General features: G+C 54.6%; 8 protein-coding genes across 8 annotated transcripts; 4 read left to right on the top strand and 4 right to left on the bottom strand.

Moving 5' to 3' along the window:
* Positions 1–395: 395 nt before the first annotated feature.
* GUITHDRAFT_147057 (hypothetical protein) lies at positions 396–1,832 on the top strand (the record flags this gene model as incomplete). Its single annotated transcript, XM_005821558.1, has 1 exon — positions 396–1,832. The coding sequence occupies one exon, from the start codon at positions 396–398 to the stop codon at positions 1,830–1,832; it is 1,437 nt and encodes a 478-aa protein (XP_005821615.1).
* Positions 1,833–4,295: 2,463 nt separating this feature from the next.
* GUITHDRAFT_80385 (hypothetical protein) lies at positions 4,296–5,554 on the top strand (the record flags this gene model as incomplete). Its single annotated transcript, XM_005821557.1, has 2 exons — positions 4,296–4,409; positions 4,454–5,554. 2 exons carry the CDS (start codon positions 4,296–4,298, stop codon positions 5,552–5,554), a joined length of 1,215 nt encoding a protein of 404 aa, XP_005821614.1.
* GUITHDRAFT_80372 (hypothetical protein) lies at positions 5,512–10,254 on the top strand (the record flags this gene model as incomplete). The annotated part of the gene is made up of 20 exons (XM_005821556.1): positions 5,512–5,673; positions 5,903–6,040; positions 6,203–6,305; positions 6,446–6,512; positions 6,617–6,677; positions 6,846–6,915; positions 7,207–7,313; positions 7,376–7,441; positions 7,492–7,540; positions 7,591–7,658; positions 7,945–8,020; positions 8,120–8,198; positions 8,356–8,425; positions 8,573–8,629; positions 8,748–8,884; positions 9,006–9,099; positions 9,174–9,242; positions 9,365–9,661; positions 9,807–9,908; positions 9,955–10,254. The coding sequence occupies 20 exons, from the start codon at positions 5,512–5,514 to the stop codon at positions 10,252–10,254; spliced, it is 2,172 nt and encodes a 723-aa protein (XP_005821613.1).
* A 37-nt stretch (positions 10,255–10,291) lies between these two features.
* On the bottom strand, positions 10,292–11,678 carry GUITHDRAFT_160227 (hypothetical protein). Its single transcript, XM_005821555.1, has 6 exons — positions 11,604–11,678; positions 10,930–11,046; positions 10,784–10,878; positions 10,659–10,735; positions 10,497–10,585; positions 10,292–10,447 (listed from the first exon to the last, which is right to left on the bottom strand). Exons 1-6 carry the CDS (start codon positions 11,660–11,662, stop codon positions 10,396–10,398), a joined length of 489 nt encoding a protein of 162 aa, XP_005821612.1. The 5' UTR covers positions 11,663–11,678; the 3' UTR covers positions 10,292–10,395.
* A 1,071-nt stretch (positions 11,679–12,749) lies between these two features.
* On the bottom strand, positions 12,750–14,750 carry GUITHDRAFT_119177 (hypothetical protein; the record flags this gene model as incomplete). The annotated part of the gene is made up of 1 exon (XM_005821554.1): positions 12,750–14,750. The coding sequence occupies one exon, from the start codon at positions 14,748–14,750 to the stop codon at positions 12,750–12,752; it is 2,001 nt and encodes a 666-aa protein (XP_005821611.1).
* Positions 14,751–15,712: 962 nt separating this feature from the next.
* On the top strand, positions 15,713–17,713 carry GUITHDRAFT_119176 (hypothetical protein; the record flags this gene model as incomplete). The annotated part of the gene is made up of 1 exon (XM_005821553.1): positions 15,713–17,713. The coding sequence occupies one exon, from the start codon at positions 15,713–15,715 to the stop codon at positions 17,711–17,713; it is 2,001 nt and encodes a 666-aa protein (XP_005821610.1).
* A 475-nt stretch (positions 17,714–18,188) lies between these two features.
* GUITHDRAFT_119175 (hypothetical protein) lies at positions 18,189–20,386 on the bottom strand (the record flags this gene model as incomplete). The annotated part of the gene is made up of 7 exons (XM_005821552.1): positions 18,189–18,320; positions 18,559–18,615; positions 18,755–18,940; positions 19,315–19,408; positions 19,612–19,704; positions 19,880–19,920; positions 20,120–20,386. 7 exons carry the CDS (start codon positions 20,384–20,386, stop codon positions 18,189–18,191), a joined length of 870 nt encoding a protein of 289 aa, XP_005821609.1.
* Positions 20,387–21,347: 961 nt separating this feature from the next.
* GUITHDRAFT_119174 (hypothetical protein) lies at positions 21,348–21,664 on the bottom strand (the record flags this gene model as incomplete). Its single annotated transcript, XM_005821551.1, has 3 exons — positions 21,348–21,408; positions 21,452–21,524; positions 21,574–21,664. The coding sequence occupies 3 exons, from the start codon at positions 21,662–21,664 to the stop codon at positions 21,348–21,350; spliced, it is 225 nt and encodes a 74-aa protein (XP_005821608.1).
* Positions 21,665–21,666: the final 2 nt, after the last annotated feature.

Below are 21,666 nucleotides of genomic sequence, written 5' to 3'. Positions count from 1 at the left end.
CGGCCACAGCGATCCCTCCGATCGGATCCGATGATCACGTGACTGGTGGGAGGTGGGAGTCCGGTCAAATCATTGCAGCGCATCCGATCTCCTGATTGTACGGTCCTCGTACTGATTTTTAACTTAACTTTGAGTAAATGTAACAGCCTTATCGGACGGTTGGACCGTGCGGGATCGGAAAGTACTTGAGAGGGTGGGTACACGATGCGGCCCCACTGAATTCAAAGCTTGACCCACCCCCCACCCATGCTTTCACGCTGAACCACCCACCCATGGTTCCACGCTGAACCACCCACCAGACACCCCCCCCCCTGTCATCTACTCTGTCAACCATCATCCTGCTATCCGTTCCCACCTCAATCAAGCGCAGACCTCCAACACCGGCCCGTCTCCTCATGCAGCTTCAAACCACGTGTAAATGCTCCATGAAGTCAGTTCTTCACATGAGCATCGCGAGCATGGTTCTTGGGCTCGCCTTGCTCATTGCTGGAGTAGTCCCAGCTGCCTACAATCCACCTTGCGACTGCCCAATCCCGTCTTCATCGCCGGCATCAAGCTCGGGATCCTACAGCTCCTCAGAGTACGACACTGGATACAACAGGGGATATAACAGGGGATATAACCGGGGATACAACGGGGGGTACGACAGCACCTTCAGGTCAAGCTATAACAATGCCTACAACTACGGGTACAACAATGGATACAACAGAGGCTTCTACAACTACGGATATACCTCAGCCTACAGCAGTGTCTCCAACGGATACTCCTCTGCCTCTTACTACAGCAGTCTGTATACTTCTGTTTATTACTCGGGATTCAACTCGGGATACAGCTGGAGTGACTTGTCGGGTCAGAGCTACACTTACACCTCAGGATACAACTCGGGATACAACTCGGGATACAACAAGGGGTATGACCAGGGAGACTCGTTGACTACCTACACGCTAGGGTATAACTCGGGATATGATGCAGGTTTCAACTCGGGATACAACACCGGGAATAATGCTTATATATACTCGCGGTCTTACACCAATGGATACAACTTGGGCTACTACGATAGCGCGAAAGCTTCCATCGCGTACAGCTCGGACTACAACAGAGATTTGATGATCGGGTACAACTCGGGGTACAACTCGGGGTACAACTCGGGGTACTACGGCGGCTCCTACTCATCATCTACTTCTAGCTCAAGCTCATACAGCAGCAGCAGCTCGTATTCGTACTACGAATATCCATATGATTGTAAACAAGACAAAAGCGATGCAGAGGCTGTGCTGGTGTTTCTGGGGGTCTGGGGAATCGTTCCTGGTATCTTCGTGTCTGTCTTCGGAGCCGTCGGCATCGCGACCAGCAAGTACCGAACCAAGCTATGGGGAGGCTTTCACCTTGCGTACCTGATTATCAGCATCCTCGTGTTGTTGTCAGGAATAGTACTTTCTATCTTGTTGGGGATTGAAGCGCCCTGGATTTGTGAGGAGTATGATAGGTATGCGGGCACCAAGTTCTGTCCGACGTTGACTGGCAGCGCCTGGGCAATCTTTGTGTTCAGTTTCCTGCTCTTCATCGTTCAGCTGACGTGCTCTATCATCGTGTGCATGCTCTGCTGTCAGCCTGACGAATGGATGGATAACAATCTAAATCAACCTGCCCACCCGGTGTCGGGTATCCCGGTGATGCCCGTGGCAAGACCAATCGAAGTCGTTCCCCAACAAGCGCCAGCACCTCTCGATTTGCTGTTGGGAGGTAATGCAGGCAGCCAAGTGCAAGGGAGAAGTGAGAGAAATGAGTTTGCGGTTGACTCAGAAGGTGCGCGAGTTGCATGGGACCAGTGAGGTGGAGGTGCGCGAGTTGCCGCATGGGGCTGGTGAGGTGAAGGCAAATAGTCGATCTAGTGGTCTCGTCGTTTATTTCCAAGGCTCCACCGAGGTAGCGACGGTAACAAGCACGAGCTAGTGGCTTAGTTAGAGGCATCATCTCCTAAAGATGCTAGTAAATGTCACGTTAGTTGTGAGATATCCTTGAATCTATTCGTGAAGTTGATGCCTGACATGTACAACACCATCTGCTAACAATTGAGAATCAGAGTAAAGATGTAAAATCTACCAGATTGCTTGGCCGAAACATTTTTATGGATCTTGCAAAACTTGGACATCCACTGCTCAGAAGTGTGATCATGAGGATGTGAGTACCATGAGAATGTGAGAAACGAGCATCAAAAGAGTTCGCGCGAGTCGCTGCTGACGCCGCCCCACGAGCCAGGAGCCTCTCTCCTCCAGCATTCCATCGACAGCCTCTCTGTCGCCCATCGAGATGGAGCCCTGTGATGCTTCGACCTGCGACGGATACTTCCCTGCCAGTCGCTTCTCCGTCCTCTTGTTGTCGTGCTCGTGCTGTCTCGTCTCAACTGCCCCCTCTGTCTCTCGTATCCTATCTGCTTGTCGTGAAGGCTTGTTGTATCCTCGCTCCCCAGGCCGTCGCCTTGGCGTGATCCATATCCCGATCCTCTTCTTGCCTCACATCTCAGCCCCTCCCCTGCTCTTTGCAGCCCTCTTCTTGTCGCCCCCCTGATCTCCCCGTCCTCCACCTGCTCCTCTCCTTCCTCCTCCTCCTCCTCCTCTCTTCTTCACGTCATCTCTCCACGTCGCGCTCTTGGGCCTGATGTTTCACAGTCTTACATTCATCTCAGGGTCGTCAGCTTCGAAGGTCTCTCCCTCCTCATCCTCCGCACCTACAACTGTCCTCACGACGGCCACACTGTCTACGTCTTCCAGTGTCGCCATGAGGAGGTGACGTGGGAGATCTGCAGGAGGTACAAGGACTCCACATGCTCCACCAGCGCCTCCAGCGCTCCCTCGACGTCTCTTCCCTCCGCCTGCCGTCCAAGCAGCCGCTTCAACTTAGATCGGCAGCCATAGCGAGCGCGTCATCTCGCACCGGCGGCAAGCTCAGCCGCGGCGCGCGAGACTCCGAAGTCCAGGGACTGAGGCCTTGCCAGGCCGCAGTACGGTCAGTTGACTGAGGCTGACGAAAGATCCTGGACCGGATGCGTTTGCAAGTCGGATCACCTGAGACGTCTTGCTAAGGTCCTCTCATGTCTGGATGCTTGGGTTTCACATCCTAGCATACAGTCTATCTCTCATGTGCTCCTCAATTCTGGTTTTGTGTGCATTAAACTCGGTCTTGAGCAAAAACTGTACGGTCCGATCTTGTTACCGTACACTGAACTAAGGTTGATGTGATATCTGCCGTGACTTTGGCATAGCCCGGTACAAGTCTAACAAACTTGTGCTCCGTCGGTTATGAGCTGAGCATCGGCCTCCAGTAGCCTAAAGCCTGCAGTCGCGCCGGCCGGAAGTCCTACGTGATCATCTCAGTCAGTGCCAGGGTGCGTGCGGCCCGGGCCCGGGGCCCAGGCCCGGCCGAATGCGCCCGACCGTCGGCCGGCGGGACTCACCGTCACCTTTTAGTTCCAGTACCCCCTAATACTATAGCATACTACCCCCTCTTTTGGAGGGGTAGCTCCAGGCTGTCTCTCCCTATATCCCCACCCTCAACAAAGACACCCCACCCTACCCTATCATACAGTAAAGGCGTTTTCCTAATATAGCACCTTTACATATCTGAGTACCCCCACCCTCATCCCTTATCAGTACCCTGTTTCTAGTTACCACCCCCGACATTCAGCTCTGTACCCCCTGATTTATTCTAGTGCAAATAGATTTATCAATGAGGGGTTCTATTTGTGATTTCACTTATTTCTCTTTCGTATATAATTATATGAAATATCAAATAGAGTAATTTATTACTATAGAGTTTCATGGAACTATTTGAGGCATTTTGTCTAGTTTTTGATGTGTTCGGAATCTTGGCGAAAATTTGGAAGTCCTCGTGCTCGTCATAGGATCCCACCGCTCTCGCCCCCCCTCCTCAACCTCGAACTTCCTCGTCGCTCCTGCTCCTCATGCTGCTCCTGTTCCTCCTTCCCTCCTCCTCCTCCTCCTCCTCCTCCTCCTCATTATCATCATCATACTGCTGCTCTTGCTTGACCTCTCCTCCTCCCCATCCACCCCCTCACCTGCCTGCTCCGCGTCCTCCTGCTCTGCTTGCATGTTTGTTGCCATCTCCTTTGCATCACACTGGGATACCATTGCTTGTTTCTTTGCTTTCCTGACTTCCTGCCTTCAGGTTATCGCCCCGCCTCCTCCATCTCTTCTCCACCGTCAAACTTTCTCGTTTTGCTGCCCGCCAACCTGCACTGAGCAACCATGGCGGCCGTGCAGCTAGCAGTGAAGGCGATGGTGACTGAGAAGAGGAGCATTACGCCGGAGGAAGCCAAGAATGCGATGCATGACATCATGTCCGGTGCAGCCTCGGACGCACAGCGAGGAGCGTTTCTGTCCTGCCTTCAGGTGATTTAGCTGGTCTCCTTCGGCAGTCTGACCTGTCCTCCCAGCACAAGGAGCTCGATCCTCGTATCCTCCAGGCATGTGCGGAGACGATGCTCTCCTTTGCATCTCCTTGCGAGGCTGGATCGCCCGATGAGCTCATGGACATCGTGGGGACGGGAGGAGACGGTCTGGACACCTTCAACGTCTCCACAGCAGCAGGGATGGTCCTGGCGGCTGCAGGCATCAAGTGCGCCAAGCATGGGAACAGGTCGGCGTCAGGATCGGTGGGGAGCGCCGACTTTCTGGAGGCCCTCGGGTGTCAGATCCAGCTGGACGGTCCTAAAGTTGCGTCGGCCATCCAGGAATGCGGTTTCGGGTTCCTCTTTGCGCAGTCGTTCCATCCTGCCATGAAGAACGTAGCCAAGGCACGGAAGGACCTGGGGATCAGGACTATCTTCAACCTGCTCGGCCCTCTGACGAACCCGGCGAAGCCCGCGCTCCAGGTGATCGGGGTGGGGAAGAAGAACCTCGGAGAGCTGTTCGCCAACTTGTTCAAGATCAAGGGGGCGCAGCGGGCGATGATTGTGCACTCGGAGGAAGGGCTGGACGAGATCAGCCCTGCTGGAGCGACGTATGTGTGGCTGCTGATGGACGGAGAGGTGAAGGAGATGAAGTTGACGCCGGAGGACTTCGGAGTGGAGAAGCACGAGCTGGCCCATGTGCAGGGAGGAAGCGCTGCAGAGCGAGCGAAGCTGTTCAGGGAGATCATTAGCGGGAGCAAGAAGAGGAAGGGGGAGAGTGCAACGCACGATGCGGTGAAGGACTACATCATCGCCAATGCTGCTGCTGCCATCTTCCTGGCCGACAAGGCGAAGAGCTTCAAGGATGCTGCGGACATCGCGCGTTCGATGATTGAGGAGGGGAAGGTTCTGGAGGTGCTGGACAAGTACGTGGCAATCACCCAGCGGAGCGCTGCTGACGCGGGGGCTGCCATGAGCAACGGGGACCTCGGGTACACCACACGGGGAAACATCGTGGTTCACCGCACAGAGACCAAGGTGTGTGCATGGAGGGAGGGGGAGAGGATGGAGGGAGAGGGAGAGGATGGAGGGAGGGGGAGAGGATGGATGGAGGGGGAGAGGATGGAGGGAGAGGGAGAGGAGTGACGGAGGTCCAGGTCGACTGCAACGCGAAGGTGGAGGAGATGGTGGATGCTTTGGACTCTCACATGGGTATGCTCATGATGTCCACGTTCGAGTATCCTGGGAGATACACCCGTTGGAAGGTGAGACATTTGAGTTGTAGCGATCAGAGGCTGTCTTGTTCTTGTCTATTATGCAGTTTTGTTTGCTGTCTGCAACTCCTTTCTCTGTTTGCTCTCTGCAACTCCTTTCTCTGTTTGCTTGCTGTAATTCCTTTCTCTGCTGCTCTTCTGTTTGACATTTTTGCCCTTGTCGATGTCATAGACTGCCCTGATCATCTCTGTTCGATTCTGATCGCTTGTTCCCTGCCAGGTGGGTTTCGTAGATCCCCCAATCATGATCACATCGCGCAACCTGACAGCCAAGATCACTGCTCTCAACTCCCGTGGCCTCGTCCTGCTACAGGCTATCAAGGACTTTCTTGCAGACAAGGCGTGCATCGGCAAGGTAGTCCCGATCCGACCAGGTGGCAAACGAACTGAATTCCCACAGATTGAGTGTCCTTCGTCGGACGTTGTGACAGTTTTCATCAAGGAGAGCAACGAAAAGTGAGTGGAGGAGGCAGGCAGAACAGGGGGAGGGTGAAGGGAAGGAGGTCGGGGAAGGGGAGAGGAATTGCGAAGGGAGGGAAAGTCTGAATGGATTCAAGTTGAGACGAGAAATCTCAGGTTCACAGAGGAGGAAAGGAGCAAACAGCCATCTGTCTTCTCACTTGGTCGAGCTCATCCACAATCCCCCCCCCCCCCCCCTCCGTCTCTTGACCTGTCCTCCTCCCTTCCTGCCTTTTGTTCGCTGCCTGCTTCTGCTTCTCTTGATCTCCTTTGCTGACGTCGACTTGGCCTCTTGCTGGTGCAGTTCGCGAGATCATTCAGTGCTTCTTTTCGGAGCAGGATCCTGATCTCGGCCTCTACGGAGCATTTGGGTGAAGAAAAAATCCTTCACATGAATTTGGCTGATTTTGATTCTCTCTCTTTCTCCTCCTCCTCCTCCTGTCTCCTTGCTCTCGTCTTGCTCCTTCTCCTGCAGGTATGATTTAACCTTCCAGTTCGAGCCATGTAGAATGCGACTGGAGCGACCAGACAGCCAGGTGAGGAGCGGAATGTAAAGGATAGAAGAGACTTGGAGATGGGACGATAAGGGAGAGGAGAGGAGAGGATTGGAGGAGGAGGGCAGGGGAGGACAGAGGAGGGGGAGGAGGGGGAGGGGGAGGAGGAGGAGGTTGTGCTAGTGTTGGTCTGATCGATAGTGACTACAGCGAGACGTCGTGCTTTTCATCCCTGACTTGCTGCTGCTTGTGGGATACGATGAATCTTCTGCAAAACAAGGTGAGAAGGGAGAAGGGCAGGATAACATGGGACGGAGAGAACTCGAAGCAGGGAGAGGGAACAAGGAGAAGGACGATGAAACCAGGAGATATTGCCAAGGAATGCTAGGGAGACGACAATACGAGCAGGAGGACGGGATGGGACGACCGGAAGAGAAGAGAATAGGACTGGGGAGAAAGGGAGGAGGACAGGAAGAGGAGGAGGGGGAGGGGGAGGAGAGAAGGAGAAGAAGGACGAGGGCGAGGAGGAGGACGAGGGAGATGTTGAAACTTTATTTGACGAGAAGTTCAGTCAGCTTCGACTTCACTTATGGGGGGAAAAGCACAAAAGGAATGCCGCGTGAGGGTCGAGCAGAAGATTTCGTCGGGTCGAAGCCAGCGGTCAATCGCGACCACAAGGTGAGGAGGACGAGGACGAGGACGAGGAGGAAGCTGGGCGGCAGCATTGACGACCTGAGCAGGAAGGAGAATATGCGGAACTTGTGACAAAAGCAAAGGAAGAGTTCAAGTGCGGAAATTTGTTTGAGGTGAGGAGAAAGAAGAGGAGGAAAGGAGAAGGGTAGCTAACCCTCTGCAGGTTGTCTGCTCGCAAACGTTCTACGAGCCCTGTCCTGAAAGACCTTCTGGTTGTTAATTGAGAGACGCGAGGGGAGGAGAAAGTGACATGGGCGGTCAGAGCTGCATCGGAGGATACGCGAGAGAAATCCCTCGCCCTATTCCTTCTTCATCAACCTGGGCGCCAAGGTAACCCTAGCGCTGCTGCCTCTCCTCTCCTTCTCTCCTTGTCTCCTCCTCACTTCTCCTTTGCTCGCCCTCCCTCCTCATCTGTTGCTCTTCTCCTTTCCTTCTGTCCTTCTCTCCTCTCCTCTCCTCTCCTCTCCTCTCCTCTCCCCTCCTCTCCTCTTCTTCTCTCCTCCCGTCTTGCCTTCGTTGCCTCGCTCCGTCTTGGCATTCTGTTTCTCTGCTCTACATGCCATTATCTTCGCTCTCATCTCTTTCCCCTCTTCACCTCCTCCTGACGCGCTCGCAGGAGTACCTGGTGGGAGCGTCTCCCGAGATGTACGTGCGGAGCAAGGGATCGCGCATCGAGACTTGCCCCATCTCTGGTACGTGAAGAGAAGAGAGGGTGGAAGGGGAAGATGCGATGAGGAGGACGAGGACGAGGACGAGGACGAGGACGAGGGAGGAGACTGATGTGCATGCAGGGACGATCAGAAGGGGAAAGACAGCGATCGAGGACGCGAACAACATCAAAGAACTTCTTAACAGCATCAAGGAGGAGAGGTATCCATCCTTCTCCATTCTTCTATCCCTCCACTTCCACAACCCCCACCGACGCACTGTCCTCTCCCTTCCTCGCTCTCCCCTCACACCTGCCTCACGGTTTCCTGCACTTCTCGGTCCTCCCTTGTTCTCTTCCGCCCTTCTGACTGTTTGGCAGTGAGCTCACCATGTGTACGGATGTTGATCGTAACGACAAATCGAGAATTTGCAAACCAGGATCTGTTCAGGTTTAACTCTTCCCCTTTCCTCTTCGTACCCCTCCCTGTCCTCCCACACTCCCATCCTCCTCAACTCGCTTCTTCTCTCTCCTTGTACCTCTCTTGCTCGTCTTGTTTCTCGTCCTTGGCTGTACTCAGAGCTGATCGGGTCCTCAGGTCATCGGTAGAAGGCAAATCGAAATGTATTCCAAGCTGATACATACAGTCGACCATGTACGACCTCCTCTTCCTCCTCCTCCTGCCCCTGCCCCTCTATCCTACCTTTGCTCCTCCTCCTCCTCCTCCTCTTCCTCCTCCTCCTCATCATCATCATCATCACTCGGGTCGGCAGGTTGAGGGGGTTCTTCGTGAGGGCTATGACGCGCTGGACGCGTTTCTCGCGCACACGTGGGCAGTGACGGTGACGGGGGCGCCTAAGGCCTGGGCGATGCAGTTCCTTGAGGACCACGAGAAGACCTGCCGCGCCTGGTAGGAAGAGGAACAGGAAGTGTGAGGAGGAGAACACGACAACGAAGGGGAACAGGAACAGAAACAGAGTGGAGGAGGGGAGCAGGAACAGGAAAGGAAAAGGGTTGAATGTCTTCCTCAGGTACGGAGGAGCGATCGGACACGTTGGGTTCGACGGGAACATCAACACAGGCCTCACCCTCAGAACCATCCGCATCATCGATGGTGTCGCACAGGTTTGATCCCTCCTCCTCCTCCACTCCTCTGCCCTCGTCCTTTCTTTGCTCCCTCTGAGCTTCTTCTGTGACAGGTTCGTGCGGGAGCGACTCTCCTCTTCGACTCAGACCCACCGGCAGAGGAGGCAGAGACTGTCCTCAAGGTGAACTCCGAACTCACTCTGCTTCTACTCCCTCTCCCCCTTCCCGTGCCTCTCTCCCTCTCCTCTCTGCCTCTCAGTTGCTCCTCCGCCATCTTCCGTTTGCTCCTCCTCACTCCCGCCAGGCCTCCGCCTTCATCGACGCCATCCGTCGTCCCCGAGGAGAAGACTCGGCGCCGCACAAGAGCGAAGCGAAGATGACGGGGGGGACGGGAAAGAGAATCATCCTCATCGACCACCAGGACTCGTTCGTCCACACCCTTGCCAACTACCTGCGGCAGACGGGGGCTGAAGTTGTCACCATCCGCTCGCATCCGGGCAAGGTCGGTCTCGACGACAAGGAGATCGACCGACTCGCCAAGTCTCGCAAGTTCGATCTTGCCGTCCTGTCCCCGGGCCCTGGCAACCCCACGGACTTCCAGGTCCTCCCTCCCTCCATCCCCTGCCATCTTCCCTGGACCTATCTCCCTCCCGCCCTTCCCCTTCTTCCCTTTGTCCCCTTCCTCTTCCTACACCGCAGCCCTCTGTCTCTTCATCGTCAACCGGCTGGCGTGACAACCCCAGCAGGTCCCCAAGACCATCAAGGCCCTCGTGGACCGCAAGATCCCGATCTTCGGAGTCTGTCTTGGCCTTCAGGGCATCATCGAGCACTTCGGAGGTCAGCTGGGGGTAAGGCAGTCGGACTTCTCTTCCTCCCCTCTAATGTGCCGAGCAGGTCCTGCCAACACCAGTACACGGCAAGCCGTCGGAGGTGACGATTAAGGGCGACATGGAGGAAGGGATTTTCTCGGAGCTTCCTCCCGAGCTGACCTGTGGGCGTTACCACTCGCTGCACTGCGTCAAACTCCCCGAGGATCTCGTTGTGACAGCAGAGACAAGCGACGGATGCATCATGGCAGTTCGGCACAAGACGCTCCCCATCGCTGCTGTGCAGTTCCATCCAGAGAGCATCTTGACATCTCCCGGAGCAGGAGTGCGCATGCTTACCAACGCGCTGATCCATCTCAAGTACTGAGCGAGGGATAGAGAGAGGCGGAGAGTGGGAGCGATGTGAAGTTTGCCTGCCGTTAATTATTGATCTAGACTTGTCTTGAATGAAAAGAGTTTTGTCGTCGAAGACACATTCGTCTGTCCGTCTTTCGCCTCCACGTCTCTGTCACGTTGCATATTTCTTCGTCCACTCTGCAGCTATCTTATCGTGTTCCTCCCTGTCGAGCGGCATCAGTTCAGGTATAACAGTCCATGCAGAGACAAGACCTGTCTGACAGGTACTGCTGCGCTATGTTTCCCACAAGAGGATCGTTGGGGTTCGCGTCCGTGAGCAGAGAGCAGATCGAGAGAAGGACCTGTCCAAGAATTTAGGAACGAGGAGGGGGCTGGCGGGTAAGAGGGATTTTGAGGTGCCGCAGGGATGTTTACCTTGGAAATCGTCAATGCTGGGCTCCAGTTATCTTTCAAGATGTCTAAGCAGATTGCTCCTGCGCTATTGATGTTGCCTGCCCACCGGTTGTGAGTTGCCATCGAGATTGACAACACCTCCTCACAATGGTAAATTTTCGTCCTAAAGGTAATCTTGGGGGGCTTGAAGGGATAGTCTTGAGAGAAGTTAATGTCTAAGAAGAAAACTCCGCCTGCATATCTGCAGCCAACGTTGAGCAGACTGCAGCAGGGGAGGAAGAAACAAACTCACGGTGAGTTTGCCGGTCCCATGATAGTTGATACCCACTCGAAGAGGTTCTCACCCTTGGGCCCTGCGGAACAATTGCACGGGGGATCCAAACTAATTTCTGCTAATTCCTTCTGTATTCTGTAGAGCAAAGATCAGTATCAGACCAGACAGAGCCCTCAACATGCTGGCCGTCACATTTGCACACAAACACAGTTGTTCCGGCCCGATCACAAAGTCATGCAATCGGTGGCGGTTTTCTAACATGGACATAAGGTTCAGAGCTAACATCAATTTCTTCGGCACAGCTATCGATACATTTGATGATGAACATAACAAGCCTCTAGCAACCAAATATAACCATCACACGATTAGCAACCAAATATATAAATCCACTGTTCTATTTTGAGCTTCCAAGAAGCAAGTTCGCACAATCCCTTGCATGGCTATTGCAACCTCTCCGCTGCCCCATCATTCACCAATAGCCATCTTCTAAGCGTATTGGTCCCCACACATACTACCAATGACTTTAACTTCCTGCATTAGGACTGCCTCATTCCTTCTGTTTTTGAAAACTTATTCCTTCTGTCCACTTTTCATTTCTCTGCACTGTTATTTGCCATCCTGCGCTGTTCTTCACATCACATCTGAGAAGCAAAGACTTTTCTTTCGTCTCCTCTGTTATCGCATCGTCGTACCTCTTGGCTGCCGGTGTGAGCGCGCCATAACTGTTCTTCTTATCTTTCCCCGCCGACATCTTGCCTCCCGCCACTAGTCCGCACCCTACCCCTATGATCGTCTTTCCTTTGTGGAATTCCACCCCTACCCCCTTATTTATATTCAAACGACCCCCTATCTGCAGGGATTGACTCTGACCCCCTAAGGACACTACCCCCGTCAAACCCTGGTCCTCCTGTACCCGACCGATAGTACTACCCCCTACCCCCAATTCTGTTACCCGTACCCCCCCCCCTCCTCACAAACTACCCCTGCATCAACAGCATACCACCCTACGTTCTTAGGGCCCCACCTGAGGTCGAATTTATCATCACCACCCCTCACTATCAGTGAAATCTACCCCCTGCTATCCCTAGACACAACCTACCCATACTTCACTACATAGTAGACCCCCTTGTCTGATTTTGACTACCTTACCCCAGCAAGAATACCCTACCCCCCTCATGTGGTTCCCTACCCATTCTTACCATATCATACCCCTACCCCCCTCTTTCTCTCAACAATAACCCCCTTGTAGCATATTTCGCCGAGACAGGATGCAAAACATCCCTACCCCCTGTCGACCTTTTCTTAGAGTACCCCCACCCATGAGTTCGTTGAACAGGATGGTACCCTACCAATATTACGATATAAGAATTTGATAGCTTACCACGGGTACACAAGCTACTGACCCCCTCCTCACCCCTTCTGTACTGCTACCACCCCCACAAATGGTAAACCTATTGGCAAGCCTCGCCGCCGCACCGAGCCCGGCGGGCCCGGGGACCGGTCCCTCAGCCTGCGCTGCCGCCACAGTGACCGTACTGGGCCAGATCACTGAGGAGGCAATGACTCTGCAGGCCACCACACGGCGAGAAGAGACAAGACAGCGAGAACCAACGGCGGTTATCCGCACCCAGTGACTTGCCGCTGTGAGGCTGTCCCCAAAAGCATCAGCCTAGTCACGCCCAGCGATACTGACTCAGACTCCGACGGTTAGACTCAGTAACTTAATTTTGAGTGAAAGGCTTTACTCAGTGCTGCTCGGCTGCTCGCAGGCAAAGGCGGCATCAAACACAAGTTTCTTTAATCAAAAGTTATAACACACCCTCTCAAGTTTTTAGTACTTAAGCTGCAGGCTTCACCAGAGGATCCACGTACTTGGTCGCTTCGTAGAGATAGTCCTGCTCGCCGCGGATCGGGCAGCCGATGTTGGTCAGCATGTCGTACGAACCGGCGTTGTAGCCCTTGAGCGTGAAGGGGCCGAGGTATCCAATAAAGCCTTTCTGAACTGTTCCTCCGCCAACGCTGATGGAGAGGTAGGAGCGACCGTCACCGACGAGGTTGTTGAGCCAGCTGACGCCCTCGATCATCTGGCCCTTGGGCGCGCGGAAGATTGAGGAAGGCATAAAAGGCCTTCCTTGCCCACTGAAGTCGAGCAGCCAGACATGATTGCTGTCATGCCCGCTGCCATCGGCGATGAAGAGGGTGTTGTGGTAGGAGGCGAAGTGAATGTAGCTGGGTCGAGCAGGCAAGCTGGGCTCACACCGTGTGTTGTCTGAAACCAAGGGAAGTCCATTGACCACGTCCACCTTGTAGGTGGTGAGACCGTAGGATGTGATGGGAGACTTCTTCGCCTTCGCTGCTTCATCGTCGGTGCATGCCTTGCTCACCTTGATATGGCAAGCATCGACCGCTCCGACAGAGAACATGTACACCGAGCCGCACGGACGCACCACCGAAGCCCCACCGAGCGATTGCTGCATGCCCGTAGAGACCTCCGAGAAAGACACGAAGAACTTCTTCAGCCCGAGCTCCTTGCCCGTCGCCCCCTTGTCGTCCATGTTGTAGGCAAGTCCAGTCACAGACAGCGTGGTGGTGGCTCCGTTGACCATGGCGCAGTCCCTGGGGAAGAGGAAGCAGGCGAACTTCTCCTTCCCGCTCTTCATCTTGTAGCACTTGTCGGTGAAGGAGGAGACCTTGGAGTAGCCAGTGGGGCAGGTCTTGGAGGTGGCGGTGGGATCCACAAAGTCAGCGCCGTCCCAGTAGTCTGTCCAGGTAGTTGTCTTCTTGCTCTCCACAGCCAAATCGCTCTCATTCGCAGAGTTGAGCTTGATCCAGGTGACCTTCTCCTTCGACAGCTGGGCTGCATACAGGGTGCCGTTCCTCAAGTCCTTGGCAATCTTGGACACAAACATGTAGAGCACGTGCCCGTCGCTGAGGTAGACGGTCTTCTTGTCAGGCATGGCGAAGGTGGAGGTAGCCTGGATGCGTCCAAGGGCGTAGCGCTTGAGGACAGAGGCGCTGAAGTCGATCTCGACGCGGCTCTCAGTCACCCACCCGTAGTTAAGGGAAGTGGGAAGGGGAGACTTTGTCGTGAAGTATTGTTTGATGGTGTTGGAGTTAGCGTCGGGAGCCTTCTCGCCTCCGATGGCGGTGCACCAGGGAGTCAAGCTTCCTCCGGATGGCTGGAATACTCCCCTGGTGTTCGTGGAGTAGACGGAGTCGGTGACAACAACCGGCTTCCAAGTAGAAACATTCTTGGTCTTGCTGTCAAGTGCCGGAAACTTCAGCTCCACCATCTGAATGTCGCCGGCTGTTTCGGGATCATTGACATACACGATAGCAAAGACTCGCATGCCAGTGCTGGAGATGAAGGGGATGGTCGCAGTATAGCCAACATGGTTGCTGAAATACACGGCAGTTCCAGCTGGATCGGTGGTACAGTATCCCGAGTTTGTGCAGACAGCTTTGATCGTAGCTGCATCTAGAGTGTTGATTTGACCGAAGAGGATCTTGGAGTCCGTCTTTCCAGTGATAGCAGTCTTGTTACAGTAACCCTGGGGGCCTTTCGGGTCCAGGTACGACTTCTTGCCACACCCACTGTAGATGGCAGCAGTGAAAACCAGAGGCTCTAACCCACTATCATGGTCTGACAGCACTGCGTAAGTTCCATCACTGTATCCGTAGGTGCAGGAAGATGTCGCTGCCCACTTGGTCGTGTCATCCGAGCTGCTCAGGGGAGCGACAGGGCTACACTGGAGCGAGGTCAACCAGCAACTTGTGCACTTGCGCGCATTGACTGACGCCGCCGCCAGGAGGAGGAAAGCTGCGATGCAGGCCTTCATGCTGAAAGGAGGGTCTAGGAGAGCAGAGGTTGGAACAAGCTGAGGGGAAGGTGAGGAGGAGGAGCAGGAAGGGGGTCAGGAGGAGGACGGAGCAGAAGAGAAACAGGAAGGGGAGATCCAGGTCCACAATCACAAGGGGCTCAGCTACATCCAGTCATTCTCCCAACCCCACCCCCTCCCTTACCCTACCCCTCCTTGACCCCTCCAACCCTGCCCACCCCCCTCCCTGCCACCTTCTACCACCCCCAAGTCAACCAAACTCACTTCGAAGAGGCGTAGGGGGCTCAAGACCCCCTGACCCAAAAGCAGTTGGCGAGGACATAGAGGGGAAGTGGGCGACTTGGTCGTATGCGATGACTACAACAGTAGATCGTAATGACGAAAAGAAAAAAAGAATGGACGCGCCATCTTTGTGTGATATCAAACTACCCCTCACAAATTATTAATGTACCCCACGTTACCCATGCACCCCCGTTAGGGCTCACTCAATCGGAGAGACGTAGTACAGCACAGGGTGGGTGGGTAGGGTTGCAGGGGTCACTGCTTGAGCCGTTGAGTCTCGGGGGTGGGGTCCACATTGCCCGAGTCTCAATGACCTTCGAGGCACACTCAGGTGTCTGGAGGGGGTGGGGGTTACCTGTGATCCCGGGGGTAGGGGTGGTCATTCACAAAGACCCTGTAGAGACGTAGATCTACGTCGGTTCATAAAAAAATCAAGAAAAAAAAACTTCGATGACCACCCACCCCCGGATACTCCTTTGGGGACCCACCTTCTCCTGACTTGAGTACCCCCCTTGGGGTCATCGGAATCAGGTTCTACATCCCCCCGCCCCCGGGCATTCCCTCCTCTCCTTCACTAGCGCCTGCTCCTCTCCGTTTCTCCCGTCTCGGCAGGTAGCAGTCTCCTCTCACTGTTCTTCCTCCTCCTCCCCACCCTCCTGCTGTCTTTCCTTCCCCCGAAAATGCGCTTTGCGGTGCCCTTGCTCGTGGTTGCGGCAGCCCTCGCTGGGGTCGACGCTCGCAAGTGCACAACCTGCTGGCTTACATCGCTCAATTGCACTGCAGTCTCAGACCCAGCAGCTGCCGATGCAGCCAAGTATGCTGCTACCAGCAAGTGCAACTTTGGATACAGTGACGGTTCCTTCTCCAACGACGACGATGACAACGGTCTGGAGCCGATCGTTTTCAATGTGCCGATCAAGACTGGATGCGGACTGACGTCGTACAAGGACACTGCAGGCGCATTCTACTATTGCAACAAGACGGCGACTTCCACCAATTCCAAGATCTTGTTTGGCCAAGTCAACGATGTGCTTCGAGACAAGATTATGGGAACGTGCTCAAACAAGGACAGAACCTGCGTCGTGAATGCCAGCGGATCGGATACTTACTTCAGCAACAACGTTGGCTATACTGCGACCATCCCCTTCATCTCCAGCACTGGCATGCGAGTCTTTGCTATCGTGTATGTCAATGATCCCGAAAGTGCGGGCGACATTCAGATGGTTGAGCTTAAGTTTCCCGCCTACGATAGCAAGAAGAAGGCTGTTTCTGCCTGGAGTGCGAAAGTCGTCACCGACTCCATCTACTGGATGCAGACGAATCCCTTCTACAACGGTGCTGGATTGTTCCAGCCGTCCGGAGGAAGCTTGACTCCCTGGTGCACCGCCATCGGAGGCGAGCAGGTTCCCAAGGCGCTGCAGATGCAAACCTTCCTGGGAACCAAGGGCTTCAATGAGTTCAGCTACGGGTGGGTGACTGAGAGCCGCGTCGAGATCGACTTCAGCGCCTCTGTCCTCAAGCGCTACGCCCTCGGACGCATCCAGGCTACCTCCACCTTTGCCATGCCTGACAAGAAGACTGTCTACCTCAGCGACGGGCACGTGCTCTACATGTTTGTGTCCAAGATTGCCAAGGACTTGAGGAACGGCACCCTGTATGCAGCCCAGCTGTCGAAGGAGAAGGTCACCTGGATCAAGCTCAATGCGATGAACGAGAGCGATATGGCGAAGGAGATCAGTTCGTCAAAGAACATCTACTTCAATGACTACTGGGAGGGCGCTGACTTTGTGGATCCCACCGCCACCTCCAAGACCTGCCCCACTGGCTACTCCAAGGTCTCCTCCTTCACCGACAAGTGCTACAAGATGAAGAGCGGGAAGGAGAAGTTCGCCTGCTTCCTCTTCCCCAGGGACTGCGCCATGGTCAACGGAGCCACCACCACGCTGTCTGTGACTGGACTTGCCTACAACATGGACGACAAGGGGGCGACGGGCAAGGAGCTCGGGCTGAAGAAGTTCTTCGTGTCTTTCTCAGAGGTCTCTACGGACATGCAGAAATCGCTTGGTGGGGCTTCGGTGGTGCGTCCGTGCGGCTCGGTGTACATGTTCTCTGTCGGAGCGGTCGATGCTTGCCATATCAAGGTGAGCAAGGCATGCACCGACGATGAAGCAGCGAAGGCGAAGAAGTCTCCCATCACATCCTACGGTCTCACCACCTACAAGGTGGACGTGGTCAATGGACTTCCCTTGGTCTCAGACAACACACGGTGTGAGCCCAGCTTGCCTGCTCGACCCAGCTACATTCACTTCGCCTCCTACCACAACACCCTCTTCATCGCCGATGGCGACGGTCATGCGTACAACTACGTCTGGCTCAGTGACCTCAGCAGCAGCAGCAGCAAGGATGTCATCTCTACCTCAATCTTCCGCGCGCCCAAGGGCCAGATGATCGAGGGCGTCAGCTGGCTCAACAACCTCGTCGGTGACGGTCGCTCCTACCTCTCCATCAGCGTTGGTGGAGGCTCCCTGCCAGGATTCATCGGCTACCTCGGCCCCTTCACGCTCAAGGGCTACAACGCCGGTTCGTACGACATGCTGACCAACATCGGCTGCCCGATCCGCGGCGAGCAGGACTATCTCTACGAAGCGACCAAGTACGTGGATCCGCGTGTAGACGTTTGATTTGATATGTAACAATAAGACAAGTAAAGTTTGCTGTTTGCTGCTCTCAGACCACCCACCATGGTCTCATCGGCCTCCCCTCCTCGAAGTATCCGCTCCAAAGCTCCCCTCCTTCGCTGCCGTAGAGGGTCCCGTAACCGTGCATCCTCCCTGCTCACTGTCACGACCAGAGTCCCCTCCTTGCCGCTCTATCCTCTTAAGCTGTCTGCAATTCCTTCTCACAGCTTTCACTCCCGCCCTTCACTCCTCGGTCACGTACTCCCCTCTCCTCTCCTCTTCAGTCACGACCTTCTCCTCGCTTCTCATCCCTCCCCCCTCTCCTCTCCTCTCCTTCCCCCCCTCTCCTCTTCTCTCTCCCCGCCCACCTCGTCTCCAACTTCCCTTGTACGCCACCTGATCTCCCTTGCGGTAGTACATCTCGCCCTGTCCTTCAAACCTGCCCTCTCGTCATCCAGCGACCTGCCGCTCTCCAAGTTCACCTGAGGCCCAGGAAGGAGCCCCGGTAGAGGAGGCGCGAGGTGCCAGGGAAGAGCATGATATCGTTGTACTCGCTGTGCTGCTTCTCCTTCTCTCGAATGCCAATCAGCGTGTCCTGAAGAATCGATGCCTGCCGGTTGTAAGTAGGGGAAGAAGGAACGAAGGAGGGATGATGATGATGATGATGATGATGATGATGATGATGATGATGGAGCTGAAAAAAAGCTGGTGTAGTCTATGATAATGAGGAGGAGGAGGAGGAGAAGGAGAAAGCGGAAGCGAGGAGAAGGCGGACGGGCGAGAGGAGGGGGAAGGGGAGGAGAAGGGGCAGGGGAAGGAGAAGGAGAAGGAGGGAAAGCAGGTCTGACCGTGTTGACGTCGAGGTCATTTCGAGCAATTTCAGTGGTGACGCCATACTTGAGTGCCTGAGCAACGTTTAGAGACAACGTTGTGTGTGGAGAGAGAGAGAGATGGCAGGATGAGAAGGGGGAAGGAAAAGTGAGGGGAGAGAAGGAGGTTGGAAGGAGGAACAAGGAAGAGAGGAGGAGACACGACAGGTCAGACCTGAGCGAGCAAAGATAGGAGCATCTGCTTGCGACTTCCTGGCAAGCTTGAGCCGCCAGGGTCGCGGGACACATCGAGGATGAGGGAGTTGAGCGATTTCTTCATGTCTTTGAACTTCTTCTGGTGTCTTCGAGATGTTGTGTAACACACATAATGAAAAATGTCCCCTGATGCGCACTCCTTCGCCTGCCGGGTGCGAGGCGGGTCAGGAGAAGAGAAGGAGAGGAAGGCGGTGGGTCATTCGGAGGGAGGAGGCAGCAAGAAATGGGAGGGGATGAAGCAAAGTGCACGATGCGGGAAATGATAAAGTTCGAGAGAAGGAGGGGAAGAGGGAGGAGGAGAAGCAGGACAAAGAGGAGGAGAATGAGTAAGAAGGTAAAGAGGAGGAGAATGAGTAAGAAGGTAAAGAGGAGGAGAATGAGTAAGAAGGTAAAGAGGAGGAGAATTGAGTATGAACGTAAAGAGGAGTACGAGCATAAATTTGAAGATGAGCAGGATTAAGAGAAGGTTGAGAACGACTAGTGGGAGAAGAAGGAAGATGAGGAGGATGGTGGCATTACCTCCATCTGAGCAACAGCTTGATGAAACTGCAGCGCTATGCCAACAGGAAGACGAACTTCGTCTGAGAAAACGCCGCGGCCTGCACTCCTTCCTCTACCTCCTACATATGTTATCGTCTCCGACACCTGTGGTCCTAGTCCGCCCCCGCCTCCTCCTCCCCCTCCCCCCCCCCTCTCATTCCTCTTCCTCCCCCTCCCTCTCCCCCTCTCATTTCTCCTCCTGCCATTCTCCTCCGCATCTGCTGCTCGGCGAACACTTTGCGGGTGCATGCCTCCGACCATCCTTCTGCCGCGCACTTGAGTGCGAGCTGCTTGTCGACGTACTGCACGCCCGCGCCCTGGGGCTTGCGGAAGTGAGAGACTCTAAGCATGTCGAGCCAGTTCTCTAGACTGCCACCAACACCATCACGTGAGTTCACTCCAGCCTCCCCCCCCTGCCCCCCCATCCTTACCCCGGGCTTCTTCCCTTACCCCCCCTCCTTCCCTCCTCGTCTCTCAGTTTCACTTCTTGTTTCTATTCCTCCTTCTCTTCTTCTGCTGTTGCTCCCGCGCCTCTCCCTCCTACCTGTTAGTAGACGTGTCCATCATGTCCAGACTTTGAGCAACCTGAACGGCGCGAGTCAATCGTTCCTGTACCTGAAGGCAAGACGAGATGTGAGAAGTCAATGCGAGCAAGGACGAGGAGGACAAGGAGAAAGAAGAAGAATAGGGGAACAAGAAGAGGATGAGATGGAGGAGGAGGTGGGAGGAGGGAGGAAGAGGAGGTCAAGTTCAGGGATGTAGGAAGGAAGGAGCGTGTCCTTACGGTTCCAGCGATGATGAAGTAGAGTCCCATGCCGATGACGAAGGCGGCGAACATGACAGCTTTCCTTGGGCTCTTGAATCCCAGCAGCTTCACCCACCATGGATCGTCGAGCGCAAGGGGAGCGTAATCCTCCGCGGGCACCAGCCGCACGCCTCCTCTCAGCATTGACTCCCTGTCATCATCGTCGTCCTCCACTCCCCCGGCCACATGCCGTCGCGTGCTCGTCCATCGCACTCGCTCGACAGGATCTGGATCAGCTCGCACCATGACGACTGCCGGCAGGTCGAGCGGCCGCGATCAGGGAGGCGGGAGGGAGGCCGTGAGGAGCGATGCTGGAACAAGAGGAAGAAGAAGAGTCAGACTATCCATGGCAACAAACTGGGCGAGCAATTCATGTCAATATCCTCGTCTATCGTATTAACAGCTCCTCTTTCCTCTCCTCTCCTCTCCTCTCCTCCTCTTCTCTCTCCTCTCTCCTCCTTCGCTTGTCTCTCCTCTCCTTCCCTTGTCTCTCCTCTCCTCCCCTTGTCTCTCGTATCCTCTCCTCTCTCCTCTCCTCCCCTTGTTTCTCGTCTCCTCTTGTTTCTCGTCTCCTCTTTCCCTTGTCTCTCCTCTCCCCTTGTCTCCCGTCTCCTCTCCCCTTGTCTCCCGTCTCCTCTTGTTTCTCGTCTCCTCGTCTCATCTCCTCCCCTCGTCTCTCCTCTCTTCCCCTCGTCTCCCGTCTCCTCCCCTTGTTTCTCGTCTCCTCCTCTTGTCTCCTCCCCTTGTCTCCCGTCTCCTCCCCTTGTCTCTCCTCTCCATTTTCTCTCTTCTCCATCCCCGACGTCACTCACATTCTGTAACCCAACAACCCCTACCCCTTTCAAAATCAACAATGCTGTCATATACCCCTTCATGCTGCTACAATTGCAGGTTGAAGCTTCTTAGCCCATAGAGGTCTCAGTTTTTATATACTTATCTATAAGAAAATTGTGATAGTGTCCCAGATAGGGTCTTGCCAAACACATTCACATATCCAACCCCCTCATTTGTACCCCACCACCATGAGTCCAGGCACCCAAATCCTTCCTGTCGAGTTCCCTTTGTCCGCTCCTCCTCCTCCTCCTCCTCCTCCTCCTCCACCATCATCATCTCCATCATCATCATCATCTCCATCATCATCATCATCATCATCATCATCATCATCATCATCATCATCATCATCATCATCATCATCATCATGTCATGTTCAATCACCACTCACCCTCGCTCGAGACTCCTCGAGCTGCTTCTTTGTCTCTTCCAACTCCCTGCTCCATTTTTCAGCACCTCCTCGATCTCTGCCCTCCTCACTTTCCTCTTCCTGTACGCAAAGTTCTCTTGCACCAGCGGAGAGTTGCTCGCGCTATGGTGATGGTGATTGGTCCTGAGCTGAGGATAAGAAGGAAGGGAGGTGCGAGGAAAGTGCCGGTCACCGGAGGTTGTTTGAATCAATCTGAAGGTCTGCCGCTCCTTTCTTCCTGGGATCTGCAATTGCAGATCATACTGGTCAGTCCTTTTGAACATCA

This window comes from Guillardia theta (assembly GCF_000315625.1).
Source record: "Guillardia theta CCMP2712 unplaced genomic scaffold GUITHscaffold_141, whole genome shotgun sequence".
In the NCBI taxonomy this organism is placed as follows: domain Eukaryota; class Cryptophyceae; order Pyrenomonadales; family Geminigeraceae; genus Guillardia; species Guillardia theta.
This window is presented reverse-complemented; position numbering and strand designations above follow the sequence as displayed.

Coding starts and splice junctions, on each gene's coding strand:
- GUITHDRAFT_160227 (XM_005821555.1), bottom strand. CDS start 11,662: ATGTCGGCGGGGAAAGATAAGAAGAACAGTTATGGCGCGCTCACACCG. Junction 11,047..11,603: donor CTCACACCGGCAGCCAAGAG/GTACGACGATGC, acceptor TTTGCTCTACAG/AATACAGAAGGAATTAGCAG. Junction 10,736..10,783: donor TAGGACGAAAATTTACCATT/GTGAGGAGGTGT, acceptor ACCGGTGGGCAG/GCAACATCAATAGCGCAGGA.